The sequence below is a fragment of the Anopheles maculipalpis genome, chromosome 2RL, assembly GCF_943734695.1.
Source record: "Anopheles maculipalpis chromosome 2RL, idAnoMacuDA_375_x, whole genome shotgun sequence".
NCBI classification, from domain to species: domain Eukaryota; kingdom Metazoa; phylum Arthropoda; class Insecta; order Diptera; family Culicidae; genus Anopheles; species Anopheles maculipalpis.
In genome coordinates, this window is record NC_064871.1 from 73,212,669 (window position 1) to 73,232,744 (window position 20,076).

The 20,076-nt window shown below is 44.1% G+C and overlaps 4 protein-coding genes across 5 annotated transcripts in view; 1 reads left to right on the forward strand and 3 right to left on the reverse strand.

The window, feature by feature from the left end:
* Positions 1-20,076, reverse strand: part of LOC126555972 (nucleolar GTP-binding protein 2) — a 207,117-nt gene that overhangs the window by 166,322 nt on the left and 20,719 nt on the right. The gene's annotated exons all lie outside the window — the stretch shown is intronic.
* The window catches only part of LOC126555956 (sodium-dependent neutral amino acid transporter B(0)AT3), a 223,413-nt gene that overhangs the window by 52,869 nt on the left and 150,468 nt on the right, over positions 1-20,076 (reverse strand). The window lies entirely within an intron of this gene.
* LOC126568830 (serine/threonine-protein kinase ULK2) overlaps positions 1,430-20,076 on the forward strand; it is a 373,161-nt gene continuing 354,514 nt past the window's right edge. For both annotated transcript variants that reach the window (XM_050225482.1, XM_050225483.1), the window contains exons 1-2: positions 1,430-1,637; positions 5,834-6,007. In XM_050225482.1, the coding sequence (XP_050081439.1) occupies positions 1,548-1,637; positions 5,834-6,007 (264 nt within the window). In that variant the 5' untranslated portion in view covers positions 1,430-1,547. The remainder of the gene's footprint in view (positions 1,638-5,833; positions 6,008-20,076) is intronic.
* LOC126556065 (oligodendrocyte-myelin glycoprotein) lies at positions 9,200-14,712 on the reverse strand. The gene is made up of 5 exons (XM_050211262.1): positions 14,642-14,712; positions 10,662-10,924; positions 10,072-10,592; positions 9,771-9,999; positions 9,200-9,696 (listed from the first exon to the last, which is right to left on the reverse strand). The coding sequence occupies exons 1-5, from the start codon at positions 14,710-14,712 to the stop codon at positions 9,200-9,202; spliced, it is 1,581 nt and encodes a 526-aa protein (XP_050067219.1).

Sequence of the window (20,076 nt, forward strand, 5' to 3'; positions counted from 1 at the left end):
CACTCATGTGCGTACACACTACCGCACCTCTTCCGTGTGGTGTATGTTATTGCCAGCGAACAAAAAACCCCATTTGTTTCCTACCACACACAAGGCAGGCCGTTCTCTGGGCAATAGCAGTAGCTTGCAAGAGGGAGCGCGCTGCGGAAAATCGATTGTATCGCAAGGAAAAGAAGGAAAACGCACAGGTTTTTGCATCGGATTTGGGGAAAAACGCACTCGCTTGGCCCTTAATCTTGGTGAGAGAAAAAAGAGTAGCCCTCCCTGAAAAGCTATGTAAAGTGCAATAGAACGGGCATTTGATAGTAACAACAAATGCGAAAAGTGTCATCCAGGCAGCAGCTGGCAGAAGTGAAAATTTCCATCCATTCTTACCCACTTGTACGGGACAGTGAAGGTATATTGGCTTTGGAAAAGCATCCCTTTGGCTGACCCTGTGTGTTGCAAATGGTGTACGGGTGTGGTGGAAGCGAATAATTTGCGTACCAAAAACTACGCCATTAGTGTTGTTTCCTCCTCCTTGGTGTGCATCGTAAAACACGGAAGCGCAAGTTGGTGTAGCCTGTGTAGGCAAGAAGCAACAAAAAAGGGGTTTTAAAACGCAGCAACCTGAGAAAAAAACAAAGCTGCGAGTGTGTGTGTGGTTTGAGAAATTGCAGCACCGTGAGACAACAATGAAAACAACAACAACATAATGCAATTTACCAAGAAAAAGTGCTGAAATCTACAAAATCTTGCACGAAACGAGAGAACGAGTGAGAGTGAGAGAGAACGTGTGCACGAGAGTGAGAAAAAGGTATGGAAGAACGTTCACACACCGTTGTTTCTATTGATTTCATGAGGTGAATTTGGAGCAGAAATGTCAATCGGAAAATTTCGCACCAAAAGAAAGTGAAGAAAAGTCTTTATTTAGCAGCATTTTTCCTAATGCACGCACCGTTTTCTGCCTTTTAAGTTGACCATAAATCCATCGTTGCGCGAAAGAAAAATAAGAAAAACAAGTGAACAAGTGCATAATTCCTACAAAACAGGCCCTGGCCAAAAGTGCAGAGTTCTACGATACGAAAAGAGTTCTGTGTAGTGAAGTGATTCGATAATAGTGAGATAGTGACGGAAGTAAAAGTATCCTGTGTGCGTTGTTATCCTTGCCGGATACGTTTACTCTGCTACTTACTATCTTTGTGAGCGTGCGTGTAGTAATGTATGCAAGTGTGCGGTAAAAGGATTGATTCATCATCACGCAAATCGTTGTTGCGTGAACGCAGGGAAGAATTCCGCACACATTCATAACAACAACAAAAAACGCACGCGTTTTGTGGATAAAAGCGTGAAAAAAGGGTTTACAGATTGAAGGTAGTGATTGTGAAATTGCATTAAGTTACGGTGCAATCGCACTTTCTTGCGTCCCGAGCTCATCTTCTTTGCCGGGAAAATCCTGGAAGTGGAGGAGGGCTGGCGAAACGTAACGACGACGACGACGACGAGGACGAAGACGCCAAAAATCTTGGTTGGTTTGTAGCGGCATTGCCAAACCACCCAACAGCAGGATGGAGATTGTTGGGAGTTACGAGTACAACAGCAAAGAAATCATCGGCCATGGTGCGTTTGCAGTCGTTTTCAAGGGCCGCCACCGTGAGGTAAGGAAATCAGCAAACCGGACCAACCTACTACATAGCAATCGTTTACTTTTCCTTCGTTTTTCAATTGCGCACAAGTGCTCCTGTTCTTGTGTGCTTTCGGTTGCTATGTGTGTGGCTCACAAATACACATACTCGCTCACTGAGTGTAGCAAGGAAGTCGTGGGAAATTGCGTAGTTAGCTAAGAAAAGCCTACTCTACTGAACCCAAAAAAAAAAACAAAAGCACAAAACAGCACACGAACAGGAATTTAAGAAGCACCCTAATCACCTTATGGCCAAAAGTCCACGGACCTAGAACGAAACGAAGGGAAAATGTGGAGCAAAAGGGGGCGGTGGTTACAGAAATGTTGGTCACTGTTTTGATGCCGTTAATACACACACACATACACACACAAAGCGTTTCTATTGCGTTTTGAATGATAAGCAGATGGATTGAGCACTTCCTTTGCCGGGCAGGTTTGCCCCGTAGCGAGCACGTGAAGAGTGAGGATTGGAAGAGTGACTGCTGACCTTGGAGCAGGTAGTTCCACTTTCGATGGTCATTTCTGTATCCCGCGGCAGCTACAGCTGTGTGTTTGTTTGTAGTATGTCTCTCGCGGCGATTGTGAAACGCCGAACGATCTCGGTTGTGTACACATCGATGGAGAAGGATGTCTTCCGGAAAGTTAGCTCCCCCCTCCGGATCCCCGGCGGTTCAACAGAAGAGAAGAAATTCAAATATTTCATCTTTTTATGTTGTGGTTGTAGTTTTTTTCAGGATGATTTTAGGTTCAACATTTTAAGGTTAGTAAATAAAAACATTCAATAGTAAACATTAAATGTGGGGTCTGTTGTAGACGTGGTAGCTGCCCCGTTCTTCAGGCGGTCGATACCGACAATCGAATATCGAACTAATTGTCTCCTCGTACGCAGAACTAACAGAGCACTACACGGGTATACTAAGTCAAGGAAGCTAGTAACGGAAATCCAAGATTTTTTTGGGGGTGTAGCAGTACCAACAAGGATTTTCTAGGATTCGACGATCCGGTTTGGTTCCGGTTGAAACGATCGTGGTTCAAATCCGGATCGTTTCTGCGTAGAGATCTCACTACTGTCTCAACAATTGTCCAACTGTCATGACTGTCCAACAACTACATGGTATCAATGAGTCTAGTAAACCTATCGATGGCCGGCGTGATCAAGAAGATCGTTAAATCAAGAAGAGAGAGATCTATTCTTTTAGGCAAAGGCATAGGCTGTTTTATAATGATTTCCAGAGATTCCAAATGTCTTAATTAGTCTCCAAAGTCTTCCAAAATTTCACCAGCAACAGCATAGATGTTGAGTTATGTGCATCCGGATGCATGTTGGGTTACGCGTTGAGCTGGTTGAGCTGTGCTGCCCACCGGTCATACTGCATACAGCCTGAGAAAATTTCTACACTCACAACTAGAGTTGTGTGTTCCAGAATGAACCTGGCAGGTTCGTTCCGTTCCCTTTCCAAAAAGACCCAGTTCCGTTCCGTTCCTTTTTTTCCAGAACTTTCCAATCACTACTCACAGCACCTGTCACGATGGACGAAACTAGGACCTTACGGAACCTTTATAGTGCCTGCTTATGGGAAGCCATAAGCTTCCGACTTGTGACTTGTGGTGATCCTCCTTTTATCCAGCGAACAAGGGTCACCAGGTCCCAACGGTTGGTCGTGATAATAGCACTAGACATCGCAGTCCGTAAAGTTCTTTACGGCCGCCCAAGGACTGGAGAGGTTTGATGGGCTTAAATGTTGGTAGAGTGACGTCGGTGTTGCTTCCGCCAGAATGATCGGAATTTTGGGTTGGTAGACAAAGAGAAGCTAATACGTATTCGTCAATTCTTGTAGAATAAAGTTATATAAACTAAATAAGATATTTGAGACAATCTTTGCCATGTGGGTAGAGTAATATTTCTTACGACGTAAATAATTCCGATTTTTTATCACTCAACGACTGGCAAGTATATCACTGTAACTGCGGTGGTGCAATTTTAAATAAGTAACATCATGACCGGATGTGGAAACACAGTCCACCCGTATGAAGAATTGAATACCCAGTTACGGATGAAAATCTTGCATAACGAAACTATGGGACAAGACTTCTCGACGATGTAAAGTACTGTCCATTTAGAATTTGGGTCCCTAGTGGTGCTATATAGAATTTTTTGACAACTTTGTGTAGGTATTGGAGCACTCTTCCCTCTTATGGAGTGGTTTTGTCAAGGTCGTACTTGTTTCAGTTATTATTAACGATGGACCTGCAACGTAGACAAGTAATATCCGACTTGGTCTGGGAGAAAAATAGGAAAATTCCTTAAAAACGCGTCTTCTACTTTTGACTATGTTTTGAAACGGTTTCGGGAGCTTCAAAGCATCGCTAGAAAGGTATATCAAAATCATCTTTCAGGCTAACCTTGGACAGGCTAACCTTGGACTTCCGAATGGGGATATTGCTAAAAAAAATATGGTGCAGCAGCAAGTACATTCAGAAGAATTAGATTGAGTGCAGACTAGCGCTCTTTTCGTGCCTCAAAGCAACTTAACAGAACCCTGAATCACGCTCCCCAAAAATTGTATGATCAGGCTCTAACGAGTTACGCGGGTTTCGTTCTTATGGATGACGAAACGTACATAAAAATAGATTTGAGGCAGGATTCTGGCCAAAAGTTTAATGTTGCCACAGCACGGGACGATGTTCCCAACAAAAAATAAATTCGTTTTTGCTGACACACCTTTTGAATCACAGGACTTGTTCGGCAAAACACGGGTATTTATAACAAATCAATCTGCGAACTCGAGAGTTTATGAAGATTAGTGACTGGAAAAGTGTGTTTTGCTTTTTATAAGGCTCACAAAGGCCTAATTATGCTCTGGCCAGATTTGCCAACTGCCCAACACTTGTACTATTGTAAAAAAAAGCTACTGAAGTAGATCTTATGAGAGTTATCAAAAGAAAGTTGCTTAAATTCATCCGTACTTGAACAAATATATTTTCTTCAATTTTGGGATAGAAGAACAGTAAGAAACTTTTACAGCCTGTGATGAGCGACCGAATGCTAAATGAATGACACTTTAGTTCAAAAAGAGATATTATTTGTCAGTATTTTGTTGTTTTAATTTGGAAGTAAAGAATATCGTCTTCATTTCCATCTAATCTTTTTCTCAAAACGTTGTCCCATCCGTACAAAAGCATGTTTGCTTGCTTTAAAGTGCGTTCTGTAATGCGATTGACTGTAAATTACCACGTGGGGCTGCCCGGTAGAGAGCCAACAACGTCGTCGATCTCTTCAAAACAGGACCGGGGTTCAAAACCCATCCGGAACGTTCCCCCCGTATTGAGAAAAGTTTAGTAAGCCACTCGATGGCTCGGCGATGCATCAGCCCCGCTCCAACCGCTCCCTTTACGTAATTCTTATCACTTAAAATTAATCAACATGTTGCAAACGCGTCGCAGAAAACAGTGAATGAGGGTTGCACGCTGCAGTGGCCCGATTATTGTCCATCACCCAGATCCGTGCCTGATAGTAAGAGGTGTGGGTGTCAATGTGTTCGATTTGTATGGCACAATTAGTACGTCTGTTCGTTTACTAAGCCCCAGCAGAATGGTATTTGTGCATGCGTCATGCAAAAACGGGAACAAAGACGTATCGATAAAGATTGTTTACATTTCTCTAAGACCTTAGACTTTGGTGTGTTATATTATGACTATATTTGTTTTTTGGGGCATATATTTGCATATCTTGCTGCTTCTGCAATCCGTAAGTAAACATCGTGTGTCACTGATGAAAGATGAAACAAGGAAGTCTTATCAAAAGATCATGTCAAATCATATCTTCTCTGACAGAAAACTGCTTATCGTACGAAATTGTTCTTGAAATTTTTAATCTTTCCCTTCCGGATATCTATTGCGTCTTAGATGGTTTGCAGTGCAATATATTTCCTGTTCCCGAGGGTCTCCATCCTCGTTCAAGGACATGATTCGTTCCTTCTCTAAAACCTTCGCGTACGATCCCGCTCACACTTTCCGCTTCTTGTTTTGGATGCTTTCAAGGTTTCATCAAGTTTCTCTTATCTGTGCCATGAGTTTCTACGTTTTGTTTACCTCCATGTTGCTTCTGCTCGTTTGCCTGCCGTATCCGAGTCTAATCAAACGCTTTCTCCATTACCTTTCTCACCACAGGCACACTATCCGGTGGCCATCAAAAGCATCACGAAGAAAAGTCTGGCCAAATCGCAGAGTCTGCTCGGGAAGGAGATAAAAATCCTGCAGGAGCTCAGCGCCCTAAAGCATAAGAATGTGGTTAAGCTGCTGGCATGTACCGAGAAGGATCAGAACGTGTTTCTGGTAATGGAGGTAAGTGAATGTGCGATAAAAGTTGTACAGAAAATATTACTTCTGAAGTATTAAAAATTGATAACAAACACGTGGAGAAAATGTTGCAAATTCCGGCACCAAATGCCTTGCTTCAAGAGATTAAAATATTGCTAGTAAGAATTTGTTTTGGGCGCATAAGTATTGAAATACGAAGGAATAGCCTATTCCATCTCATCAGGTTTTAAAATTGATGGAAATGGACTGGACAACATGAATTGTTTATATATCGAAGGTGGTCTCAAGGTTCCGTGCTTCGAATAACGGATCCCATCTGGACCGAATCACACGTAGCAGAGATAGACTATCCGGTTCCGATGTAAACATAAGTTAAGCAAATCGATACAAGGAAGGTATCACCACCAAGGTCGATACTCCTTACGGTAATACTATTTTTACTCTGAAATAATTTTAAAAGCACTCCTGCAAATGGATGATAATTTGCAAACATATTTTAACGTACATATACAGGCTTAAGCTCAACATCATCTTATACACGTGACCGACCTGTGCACACAGTAAATGATTATTTGCCTTGATGCATAAGCCGCTTCCTGTTTTACATTGGCGAGATAATTGCAGAAATTGTTCGCACGTTGTTTTACTGGACCCCCAATGGCAGCCGGTTCGTGGAAGGTTATTTTACCGATGACGCAAAGAGAATCGACGTGGGTTCAATAATGCCGTAAAGGCAATATGGCGCTGAGCGTATGTCGATACACAGCCGCATGTGCAAGAAAATTCGCAAGCAGTATGATTGGGTACTGAGTTGTTTCTTGAACAAATCGACACAGTCTACAAGAATCTATAGTTAGAATCTTACGTGATTGTACAAAAGGAAGTTGCAGAAATTGGAGAATTTTGTGGACTTTTTGAATGCTTAATGTGGGTGCTTAATTCTTCGGATGAGTAAAATGCTAAACAGTCAATGAGAGCACTAATCCAATGTTTGGTTTATGTAAATTCATTCCTAACCGTACAAAACAAGCTTCAATCGCTTCACAGCGTGTGGAGAGTGTTCCTTTCGCTTGGTTTGGCATTTAACACCGTAAATAGGTATGCGGACTTATGTACTAGGAAACGGAGGAAAAATGAGTAGAAAACTTTATGGGCTTCGTTAGCGATTCGTGTCACGCAAGCGTTAGAAATCATCCATCACACAAATATAGTCAAATTTATGATTTGTTGTGCTTAAATAACTCAACAAATATTGATATGATGCAATAGAGTGTTTCCCTTAAGAGGTCTTCCTGTTTGGATCTAAAAAGTACCATAATTTGTACTGGATTTTGATGAACATGCAACGGTACATGTCGGTAGATGTTTAATGGGCTAAACTCAAATATTCGGCTTGCGTTCTTAACGATTAGTTCCTTGCCTGCTTCAAACATCAATTCCTACTTACTTATCAGGCGCTACAACCGCTTTGCGGTCTTGGCCTGCAGCAGCAGAATCCGTCGTCCGCCAATTCGTTATCCCGGCCTTGATGGCGGATTATTCCACGTCATCTTCCCACCTGAATCTGGGCCTACTACGCCTCCTCTGTCCGTGTGGACGGCCTAAAAGGACTTTCTGAGCTGGGTCGTCCGTATCCATGCGTATAACATGACCAGCCCATCGGAGCCTGGCGAGTCTAATTCGCTGCACGACGGTGAGGCCGTCATAAAGTTCGTACAGCTCGTCGTTGTACCGGCTCCTCCATTGTCCTTCCACACATACGGGGCCAACAATCCTTCTGAGCATCTTCCTCCCGAACGCGACTAAGAGGGCTTCGTCTGTTTTGGACAGGGTCCATGCCTCAGAGGCGTATGTGAGTACTGGGACTTAAAAGGTACGATACAGTCCCAGTCGCGACAGGTTTTTTAGTGGTGAAATGTTTCCTCAGGCTGTAGAACACATCAATTCAACATAAGAAAAATGCCTAACCAGGGACTGTAAGTTCACAAAATGCGCATCTCATTTTATTTTATCCCGTGCTCCTGCTAAGTGTGGTACCGTTTTGATTTCCCCCCCAAAAAGAACCCTGTCCGTACTCTTGCATCGGTGTGATCACAATGTTCACGGTGCACCAGTGCTTTTACAACCGAAATGTGGTGTTTGTTGCGCTGCATTATAAGCTAATAGGTTCCGATGGAAAACGTGTTTGTCTAAATGCTTTACCAGCCAATTAGTGTGTTCCATTATATAGATGTACTACAATTCTATTTCTACTACAGTTATGGATTGTTATATATTTCTTGAAACGAAATAACCTTCTGCTTGGATATCATCTGTTCAAGGATACAAAGCTTAGCACGTTCCCAGCAAAGTTCTACTTGTATGTATTTTGCCTTAACTGGATTTAGTGATGGAAAATCTCACCCTTACTGTGCGAGCTCCTAAACTACTCTTGCACACTACTATGTGAAAACTAATGTTGGGTTTTTTTTTTACTTAGTAATTGTAGCCTTTGTCCATATTTTAACTGCTCAAAACTGCCCGATTTGATTGTGGCATTTCGAAAACCATCCACCCTCTTGTCGCTGAAGATTGCAGAAAAGTATGAAATTTATTACAAAGATACTTCTCTCGTCCTACTATTACAAATATCACTCGCTGTAGCTAAACTGTCCATCGTCGTAAGGAAAAGGATATATGAAGGAGGTGTATGATAGCGCCTAATCCTTGCTTCCTAATAAGCTATAATAGCGTCTAGTTTGTGGCAATAACTACTAGTCCGAGGCATTCGTTTCCGAAAGCATGACAACCTATTTCTAGGCTCTAGTTCGATTTCTATATTGATTTTTGCTTAGCGTTTGTGAAGACATATTTACAAAACATAAATGCGTTGCACCACCAAAAAAAAAAGACAACGATCTCCCTCGATCGGATGCAACTAATATTATACAGCGCACGTTCTGGCAACGCTGACGCACGCAACCGACCTCCCCACAAATTAACCGACAGCTCTTATCGAAGACGATGTTACCTAATACTTTGTAAGTAATATCACATGCACTGATGATCATACTGCCGAGAGGAGGGGAAATGCGGGCCGAATTCAATTCATGGCACATATTCACGCAATGTCGTGGATTGATTTCCCCGTTCTCAATTGATCTCTTCTACTGTGTACTTCCTTTCATTGGCAAAACCCCATCGCAAAAACGCACGATGCTGCGGGCGATCTTCACTCTAGACCTTGTTGAGGGGGACCTCCTCCGCCGGTCGTACTTGATCGGTCGGTGCGGGGCGTCGCTTCGTACCGCAAAGTTTATTCTTCATGCCAGTTCGCCGGCAGATAAGCCCGATGATTATCGCCAACACAGTCACACCAATGATGCCCATCAGGATCTGCTTCATCGTTTCGGGCGATATCGATGAAAGCAGGGACTGTTCACCGTCCTGACGGTGTTCGGATCCGGTTGAAGATTGCTTAATCACAGCACCATCTTCCACTGCTGGGGAGTTGCCAGTGTGCGTGATGGAAGCGGATGAAGGAGATCCAGATTGTGAGGAGGAAACCAAACTTCCGTTGAATCTGTTTTCGCCTCTCTGTTCTGTAGATCGTGCGGTCGTGGGTTGTAACGCCAGATCGGATGATTCTAGCTTGGATGTAGACGATTTGTAGTCCTGCATGATTTCATTCAAAGTTTTCTGTGCTTTGCGCGTCGGTCGTGGTGTGGTTGGTTCTGAAAGACAGGAAAGAAAGGAAGGTGTTAATAATACCCCGATTGATGCACATTTCTAACTGCCACTCTTGTACCTTTGGTCGTATATACGGGCTCGGGAGTTTTCGGCAAATCCACTATGATGCTGTCCTCGAACGAAGATTCTGACGCTAGATAGAAGCAGCTGATGTTATGCGTCGTTATGTCAATTACATCGATCCGTTCCAACTTTTCGCACAGCTCGCGTACAGTGTTTTCTGACAGCGGTGGTAGTCGTAGATGTATCAGATTCTTAAGGGACTCGAACATATCCACACTCATTTCCTAAAAAGAAAAGCAAGTCATTAATGGTTTTACTGGATAATAGGTATACTCAGTTTCTGATTTGATTCGCACCTCTTCGAACTGATTGCCGAAGAGATCGAGCTGCTCGAGCCCTCCCAGTTCCTTGAACGTTTCGTCCGGTATCTCAGTGAGATTGCAGTTCACCAGGTATAGCTGCTCGAGCTCGGGTTGCTCCAGAAAAGGACCGTTGTCGGGCAGGACGATAGGGTTATTGCTTAGGTATATCCTACGCAGTGATTTGCTGGCCTCAGCAAAACAATCACTATCCAGATGTGATAGCTGATTGGAGGATAGATCTAGCAGCTCTAGTTTGTCCAGCTTCAGCAGTAGTTCCTTGTCAAACTGTTCGATCACATTGTTCGATAGGATGAGTTCTTGCAGCGCAGTAGCGTTCTGGAGCGCTTCCACGTTTAGTCGCTTCAAGTTGTTGTAGCTCAGATCCAGCTGAATCACAACACTGGGCAGTATGGTAGGGATGTCCAGCAGACCACGGTGGGAACAGTTTATGTACTTCATCCCTTCGTAACAGCTGCACGCTTCCGGACACGCATATTCTTCCTGTTCGGTAGAATCTGTAAGAGAGCCAAAAAGGCAATCATTACTCAGAGGAATTGTTCTAACCAAAACAAATTTTAACGTACCGTCCGCATCACCGAAAATGATCACCGATGGACTACCGGTAGTGGACGTTGCCTTGGCCGTCGTTCCAGCAGACGCTGTCGTGGAGGATGATGCTCTCGATTTATCACTGTCACCGCTCTGATGCCGTGCATGATCCGTCCCTATTGGTAGGGGACCACTGATTTCGTCCTCCTCGTCGTACGTGTCATCGTACTCGTCGGCATACATGTCATCCCCGTCATCTGCGCCATCTTCCTCATTCTTTGCGTGCACCTCCGAGAGACTGTGAAAGGTGAATGAGTAGAACGAAACATAATAATGAATTGCACCGGAACGCAGCAGCGACACACGACAGATTAGTTCTGTATGTTTGCGATAGTAATTATGTTTTTTTTTTGTTATGAATAAAACGGGGCCATTTTTGTTGTTGTTTGGGATGTTTCAACGCCAACACCCGAGCCTTCGGAACATAACTCTCTAAAAGGAATTCCAACGTTATCATGTGTTTGAAAAGGTATCGATGGACTTTGACTTCCACTCTGATAAGCCGGCTATGACCATGGTTTATTATCATCGCTTTGCACATGTTAAGTTACGTCAGAACAGGTTACCAAATATTGACTGATGCTTCAATATTTCTGCCTACAAGTAAAACGTGGCGATGAGGCATGCGATCAGAGTGAGGAAACATGCGTCATAAACTGTTACTGTTGTTAGCAGAAATCACACACCTGGCAGGTACAGGATGTAACCTGATACCCTTTCTGTTTGAGGAAGAAGTGCGTCGTTAGACGACAATATTCCTATCATCGAAAAAAAAAAGTATCATTCGAACCTGGATCAATAAGTTCGCTCCAATCCCTGCCCTGTCAATCTAATTCAATTAAAGCACGGATTGAAGTTAGCGGGACGCCTTGATGGAATCTCACAGGCCGTCACTTCTCAAGAGCAAAAAAACAAAACTCGAGCTCCAACAAGTCGGTGCTCTCTTCATCCTTCGGAACAATTTTCGTTACATTCAGTTGTTGACGCGGAACACGGAATCAAGAGCACTAGTTAAGAGGACCTCCAGTGCGGTTTGTGGGGGGTAAGTTTGCACGGAGTTTGTTGCGCTTTCCGCGACGTGTTCGGCGCAATCGCTTCGACAAGGGCGGGCGTCGTTGAGTTGGAGAGATGTATCAGGCAAAGGAAGGCGCATTAGAATAATTGAATTAAATGAGCCGGCGGCGGTCTCTGCCTTATGTTGTGCGCGTATCAAGTGTCCAGCGTGTGTTGGGTCGGCGCTGTGGCGTTACTGATACAGCAGTATACCTTACTGGGTACTGAGGACGGGTGTTGTTATTACATATATTACTTCCTGGGAGCATTTACAATCGAGGTCAAGGGTGTCAGTGGAAGAGTGATTTGGTATGCGTTGATGCGATGGCGCACCAACCTGTTGCAGAGCGGCCGTACGGTTTAAGGGAACGCATGATGAGGCCGTCCCTACCTAGGGAATATGTCCGATTGCTCACGTTTCTCCTTTCGGGGATATTTGGTGAGTCAATCGCAGCTGCGTATCTAATCTGTTGTTTCACTCGACGTATTTCAAAAAGTGTCCGGTTATGCTGTAGTTGCGAAATGTCTCTTGCCTATTTTTCCGATGACCGGCGAGGCATCAATGTAACAAAGTCAATATTTGGCTAAATCTACACGCATCAATGCGGCGTGGAAGAGGGGATGAACAGTCAGCCCGGAGCTAATGCAGTAAATTCCCACTGCGGACCATCATCATGTTTACAGATATGGTCTACGGTAGAGAGATTTCATCATGATTTTTTTTCGAGAATTATTGCAGATGAGGGCAGGCTCTCACGTTCAGCTCTGATGTTCTGGCGAAAAAATCTTCACGCGAGGGAAACCCCAATACTCAACGATCGAAAACGAAAGTTCACCCACGATTCAATTCCCGCAAAACACGGACCAAACGACCAGGAAGAAATGTCCCGACAGACAAGTCGTCCCGGTGTCCACCAGTACCGGCCGTAAGCCAAACTCGGTCATATCACGTGCTGCGCCGCTAGATAGGCCGATGATGTAAAAAGCAGCGCAGGTTTCGAGACCGGTTCGTCGCTGCTTTCTATGTGGATTCCCCCAACTATCCACGTCCCAATCCATGATCTCCGATCGATCGATCGTTTGTTTGTCTGTGCACCTCTCGCTCGCACGGAAAAGATTAATCTGCGCTGCGATTGCATTTGCTCGAGAGGACTACTCCCCAGCAGCAGCAGCAGCAGCAGTTTTGCTGCGGTTTTAGCTGTGTTACATTCCCGGCGTGTGCTGCCCGGTCACACCAGTGCGCGCACTCGCCAAAAGGCGTAGGCATTCGCGGAGCTTGTGGATTACGCATTTGAAGGGAATAACACATAAAATGAAAAATAAAACACATGCAGCCAATTGCGAAACCGGCTCGTTTTCCGCAACACGGGAGACGCAATGAAAGTTGCCCGGCATAGTTTTCTCTTATCCGGGAAGGGGTTGTGATGTGAAAAAAGGCCTTCTCCTGTGTTTTGTATGTGGCCGTGCTAGCAGCTGTTCGTTCGCTAGCAAGTGCAATGAAATTTACTGTGCAACGAGTCTGTCTGGAGTATACACATATTTGGAGAGCTAGTGTGTAATGACTAATAATTGAATGAACCTACTCCCATCGCTTGTGGACTAAGCCCGTACACCGGAAAGGGTACTGAAATCTTTACTTCCAAAGCATCACTCTTCCATTCCCGGTAATTAATCATAACCAAATAAACCATCCAAACGCCGCCCGTTTGGTCCGAAGGTCTAATGGCTCGCTCGGTTGAGATGGTCGATGGTTCGTCGTATAAATAGTTTGGCATTAGTCGGGAAGGTTTAATGAACTTCCCAGCCCATCGTCGGCGTGCTCTCTTGGGTCCAGAAGAACCTTACCGGTCGGGTGAAGTGCAGACCGGCACACAAGTATTTTTGCTGCCGGTTGTCCAAAAATTGGAAATCCAAAAAACCACGCTACTTGATCTTTGAACTTTGAACGCTACACTATCGGCTACGGACACTACCTTTTCGTCTTTGGGCTCTATTGACCCCGTTCTACAGCAAACACACCGCATGTCGGTGCGCTGGCCACGTGTCGGTGGGTTTGTTTCGAAGTCTTGTGTCCTGAGCTCCCGTTTAACTTTAATTGGTGCTTTTCTGGACGCTTTTTATAATTGCTGCAACCACACTTTAATCGCTTGTTTGCAGTTAAAGTCTTGTTCCAACAAAACAGAAGAAACAGGCCGACGTTTCCTATTTTTTGTATCCCTGTTTATGTGGACGATGGAAGAAATGTAATGGTACTTAAGTCGCTGCTCGTACGAGAGTCATTTTCCTACATCAATCATGATGTGAAAGAAGCATGGATTTTCAGTGCTTGTAAGCATAAATCCACTTAAGCTCTACGGCGAACGCTATTACAACATGTTCGGGGGATCTTCCCCAAAAAAAACCACAAACTATGTCTGCAATGTCTCAGCTAAATTTCGTTTGCTGGAGCGCCTAGGTCCTGACGGTAGTCGTTTTCGAAACAAAAAAAAACCTTCCAAGCAAGATTAAAGTTCATACGAATTGATAGCGCCACTGATTGCGAAGCTGCTGGCTGGTTCAGGCATCATATGCCGGTTCATTCGTGCCTCACCCGCTCGTACTGTCTTCGCCTAGACGTCTAGGGCTCATGCTCTAGATTGCAGTGGTTGGCGGTACGTGAACCTAATTGCGTGTTTATGTGTGTAAGATTTAAACAGAGAGAGAGAGAATGGAATCATAATGATTACGGTGTGTCGACATTATTGTTACGTTTTTTTTTTTTTTTTTGTCAAGTTAAAGTACGCTGCGCGAGCCTCGTATGATTGGCGTTGATTACGTCCTGATTTCCTGGCCCCGTTCCGAATGTGACCAGTTGTGGTGTGTGCTTGTGTTGTACTTCTTAGGCGGGAACGTTGCTTCTTACCTCGTCCAGAGCAGTATCGTCAGCAGTATTACCACCGGGACCATATAATCCCTGATCAATCTACGGCGCATTGTGTAGCGGACGACGGGTGGCAAGCCACCAGGCAGGAATTTATATATAGAGCACACCGGTTCTGAATTGGAGAAAGCTGTGTTTCACTATTCTTTCTATAATAACACTTGCGATGCGGTTCGTCTTTTATAGAACTCTCTCCCCTTCCGGTAGTTACTGCGGGAGGGTTTTTGTAGAACGCTTAAAGACAGCCACCAAAGCACTACTGAACTTTTACACCACAAATACCTTACAAAAATGGGGGACACGTTCTTAGCACGAGATCAAGCAACACTTTCACACAACAAGACGACATATGGCAGAGGGCACAGGTTCTGTACCACGGTATCACTGCTCTGCTAATGCCCAAGAACGCTTTATCGGAATGTTCGTGTACACTCTTACTGTGGAAATGTAAATAAGTAATCGATTAAGCAAAACTCGTAACGTAACACCAGTCTTCCGAAACGGCCATGCAGCGACGAAGAACCGTTTTAGCGCTATTCTAAAACCTCCCGGATACAGAAAGGTTCGACGACGATGTTGCTTCGTGCACGGTCACCACGCAAGTGACGTTTGGCCGATAAAGTGCTACCGCGTGCCTCCGTGCGGGTGAATATGCCGAAGCAATGCCGTCACCGTGAGCATAGAGAGCGAGAGCATATGACGATTTAGGGGTGGAATCCGGATCGTGGTGTTGTTTTGTTGCGGTACGGCGAGTGGCGGCGAGGTTTTATGCTCTATGCCTGGTGCCTGTCGTGTACTTCGCGACGTTGAGGAAAAGTTTGCGTTTGAAGGGGAGTGGAAAATCCGATGGAACAGCAGGGACACACGAGATGGTGCATGTTCCCACCTTTCCCTGGTGTGGCCCGTACGAATGCCTGTGGCTGTGGCTGTGTGTGTATAAGCTTGTCCATTTCACCATAAAACGTCGTGTGCCGGCTTTTCCGAGCGTGGAAGAAAAATCGTGCCCCTGTTTGCTAGGTTTTCCCTGTCGTTCTGACGACAGGCCATTGGTGAAAGGACTGAGAGGAACACTTGCCACTGTCCTTCGTACAGTGTCAACGAGAAATTGAAACCGATTTATTATTTTAAGACGCCAACCCGGCACGGTACTGCCAACCGTTCTTTCCAGTCTTTCGCATTTCAATATGCATTTACACCCTGCAACATGATCGTACTGGAATTGAAAACAGGGCCGATCTTTCTTTTGATTTTATTTTTAACAAATTGATTTTATAGTGTTTGAAGGTTAAGATTAATGTAGCGTTTGCTGACGAACTTTCCTAAGCAGCAATGTGATTGATTAGTAAATTTAAAGTGTGCTCGTAGAATTGTTGTTTTTTTGTTGAACTTTACGCTTGTAATTTTAATGTTTGCATACATGATTTAGCTCGCCATTTCGTAAGTATTGTTCAATATAATCGGAACAACTTTTCCATGGCTAAGCAATAATCGGATTACAACAGAAAGTCCCCACCATGTTTTTTTTTTTTGCTGGTTTTATTATTTTCTTCACAAACAATTGTTGGGAATTTAACATTATAAAAAGTTTTAAAAAATTTACTACTTTCTTATCATAAGAAAGGTTTTACTTTCATAAATTTTAAATATGATCCATCTTTGAAAATAACGTATCTTGAAAGGATTCAACGAGAAAGTGAAACACTTTCAAAAAAAGGGTGCGCTGTGGCGTGTCGCGCTTTGTTGGGGTGGGCAAGGCATTGTTGACCTTTTGAGGAGGGCGGGTGGGAAGGGAAAACAGTTTTCCCGGTTGGGTTATTTATTCATTCCGTGTCTCAGGTTAGCTTTTGTATTTTGTTTTTCTAAATCCTATCGTTGCCCTTGAGTGTCACGAAAGGTAAGGTTGGGTTAAGTGTGCTCCTTCCGCGACTTCCCGACTGTCAGACGGTGTCAGAAATTTGTCGTTTGTAGGATGATTTTTCGACTAGCGTTCACGATATTTTCCTTGCTGTACTTGTCATAGTTTTCCCTTTTGTTTTATCCATAGAGTTGGACATCGTAAAATCTAGCCACTTCTCCTACAAAGTCATGAGGATTAGCGTGGCGATGTTGCTTATTTCCTTTTTTTTTTACGTCCTTCAACTATCCAAATAGATAGCGCCCGTAGGAGTGGCATAAAGAACGCTCAACCACTAAAACAGCCGGTGTGTGCGCTATCGTGTCTAGGGGGTATCCGTTCTATTTTACCCCCCAAAAAAAGGGGTTTTCTAAGCCCACCAGCGTCCCTCCACCGAGGGTTTGTGGCTTTACGGTGTGTCTGTGTGTGTGTGAGAGTAATTAAATTATTCCCCAAACGACCGTTACCAAGCCATGAAGACGGCATTCAGGACGTCACAACGTGGTAGCAAAGACAGAACGCTTCTGAGCGATGAATATTATTTTGTATGATTATTTTCCATTCTTTTGTGTGCAACATCTGCTAACGTTTTGTACAAGGATCGATCGATGAAGCCTCCGTGAATCCTTCAGCTTCGGTCGGCGACCATTGCAACGGTGCTTTCGATGCACAAAACCACCAACAGCGTGCAGTCAATTGAACCCATCCATCAGATTCGATTGCTCGATTGATTAGCAGGACACATCTAAAGTGTGTGCACTGCGGACAGCAGTGCCCACAATTCGCGCCAATGCTAGCAATCCGTCCGTTTTGCGTGCCGACGAAGCCCAAATTGAACGGTTTTAATTGGTCGAAGTCTGGCCAGGGTGAGGAAGAATTGTGTGACCAACACGCGCAACGATCTTTATTGCACACCCAGTTTTGCAGGCGCAGATCCCGAGCATCAGCCGTTAACCATATTGCCGATTGCCGGGATGGGAGGACGCATTCGCATCTGCAAGATGTTAATTGAATTGTCCTCTTAAGCAAACTCTACCGCATAGATGTCTCATTTATCAAGGTTTCCGAGGAAGAATGGTGGCGTGTGTTTTCTTCGCTAAGTAATGAAAACTCTCTTCCTGGCTCCTTTCGTGTCCTTCCCAAAAGATGTCTTGTGTTGCCCATTCTCTGCAATTGATCTTCTCGTCGATGCCGTAGTCATTACAGTGTGATTTCTTCAAAATGGTTACCAAGCTAAAAAACTAAGCTCCGGTTTCAATTGCTCTGTCTGCAATAAATGGGCTTCAAATAAATGGGCTCAACTGCACACACGAATAACGATCGCCCCGCAATGGGCGGCATTTTCTCGTCCATCGTATTGGGTTTGGATTTTGATCGGTATGACCTCGCCGCTTGTCCGATGCACATATTGCAACAGTGGTCGGCTGCAGCAGTACGGGAATTTTGACACGAATTTGCATTCGAATAACGCATACTCACCGCCCTGTATCCATTCCAAGCACACATATGCACACGCGTGCTCTGGTGCCGGTTTTGAACTCAAAACATCAGAACAACCCGGGAACAAGAACAGTGGGGAAAAATTGTATGAATTAAATCTGTGTCCCACCCTTAGCCCTCAGCCGGTGGGAGGGTAACAGAGGCGCGGTATGCAACTGGGTGAAATCATAACATCACCGGACACTCCTTTCTGTCTGGCATGTATGCATTTGGCTTTTTCCTTTTAAAATGATATGCGAAAAACTGTAGGTCCACATCGGGGATAGTTCCGCTTTTTTTTGTGGGGGCTGTTGCCTTTGTTGGTTCTGTTGCGATGCGATGGCTTGTCATTTGCGTTTTGTTGGGGTTGTTTTTTTTGGGGGGGGGGGGGGGGTTTGATATCCCGGTTGGGGCTTTTTCCAGTTGTCGGCGGGACGGGATTTTTCCTCCCGAAGCGAATGCGCGTGGTAAGGTGGGACGCACCTCTTTGGGAAATGCATGTATCGTGTACTAGTTCGTGAAGCATGAAGAATCGTACTTTGGATGGCATGTTGCTTTGATGCTCCACACCATGTATACGGTACCACCCGGTCTTTATGCTTGATCGTTCTGTCCATCAAAAAATCATCACACCATTCCGTCAGTGTACACTCCCGTTTTTTTCATTTCAATTTCCTACGCTTTTCCCGCCACGGAAAATGGTGTCCGAGAGGAAGTGGATAGGGATTTGAAAGTGTTAGAATAGTTGACAGTCAAATTGTTCAATCCAAATTGGTGTTGCGAGAGAGAAAGAGCTCTCTTGTGATCATGATTTCTGTATGGAATAATTTTCACTGCACGTTATTTCACTTTCCCTCGTGCCAAGGTCGAAGAAATGGCTTCGTCTCATTCTCTGACGAAGTTAATATTTTTCAAGAATTTGCATCTGAATTTAAGTCTAACATTATTTCGAATTATTTCGAAAGTCCTCGAAACTTGAATAAACAAAATACTTCGTCGAAAAAGGTCGATCTGACATATCTTTTAAAAGCAGTTGCAAGCAATTGTGTTTTTAAGGTCTTCCTAGTATTTCTAGTATACTACAGTATACTATTGTGTCCGAAAAGTAAGTTGACGTTGGATGTCAAATTTCGCGCGTCAAAAGAAGCCCCTAGTTTTTATTTTTCGTTTGTCAATATGTATGTTTTTGACAGTTCTGCCACGATTCAAGTCATAACATCAACCCTAGGACAAGGAGTGATTTGTTTTTGTCCACATTGACCATGTCCAAGTTTGTGGAGCAGCGCGCATGTATCAAAAATAGTTTGCGCAATGAAATAAACGCTGCAGAAACATTGCGGATGTTACAAAAAGCCTTCGGGGAAGAATCTATGTCGAAGAAAACTGTGTACAAATGGTACAGTGATTTCAAGAATGGCCGTGAGAAAGACGAGGACCATCCAGGGAGACCATCCACGCCCACGTCGTCCAAATCAAGGATTTGGTGGTCGGTTGACGATACGAGACCTTTCGGAAAGTGTTGGGATTGCATCGGAAATTACTTCGAAGGTCACCTTCATTTGGCCTAATAAAAAACACCATTCAAGAAAAAAAATCGCAAAGTCACTTTATTTTTCGGGCACAGTAGTATAGATAGAATATAGATGGCCATTTCATTGATAATCATACAAAAAAAAAAACGGAACAACGGCGCCGATCTTCACCCAGCAAGACCAGTGTTCAAATCCCATCCGGATCGGATCGATCCCGTAGTGAGGACTGACTGTCCATCTACGTTGTATCATCAAATCAAGTGAACCATTCGATGGACGGCATGACCTAGAAGGTCGTTAAGCCAAAAAGCTGAAGAGAATAATTACTCAAAAACTAGTTGGGCGTAGCTGAGATCATAACTCAGATTTAAAGTATTTTTCGCTGCTTCTTCTTTTGTATTTAAAAATCAAGAAGCATTGGAGACCTTGGTCGCAATAGCGTTTTTGGCTCTTATACGACCACTCGAGAGTTCTTCTTTCGCAGACTTATTTCCTTTCGTCTTAGTTTACCT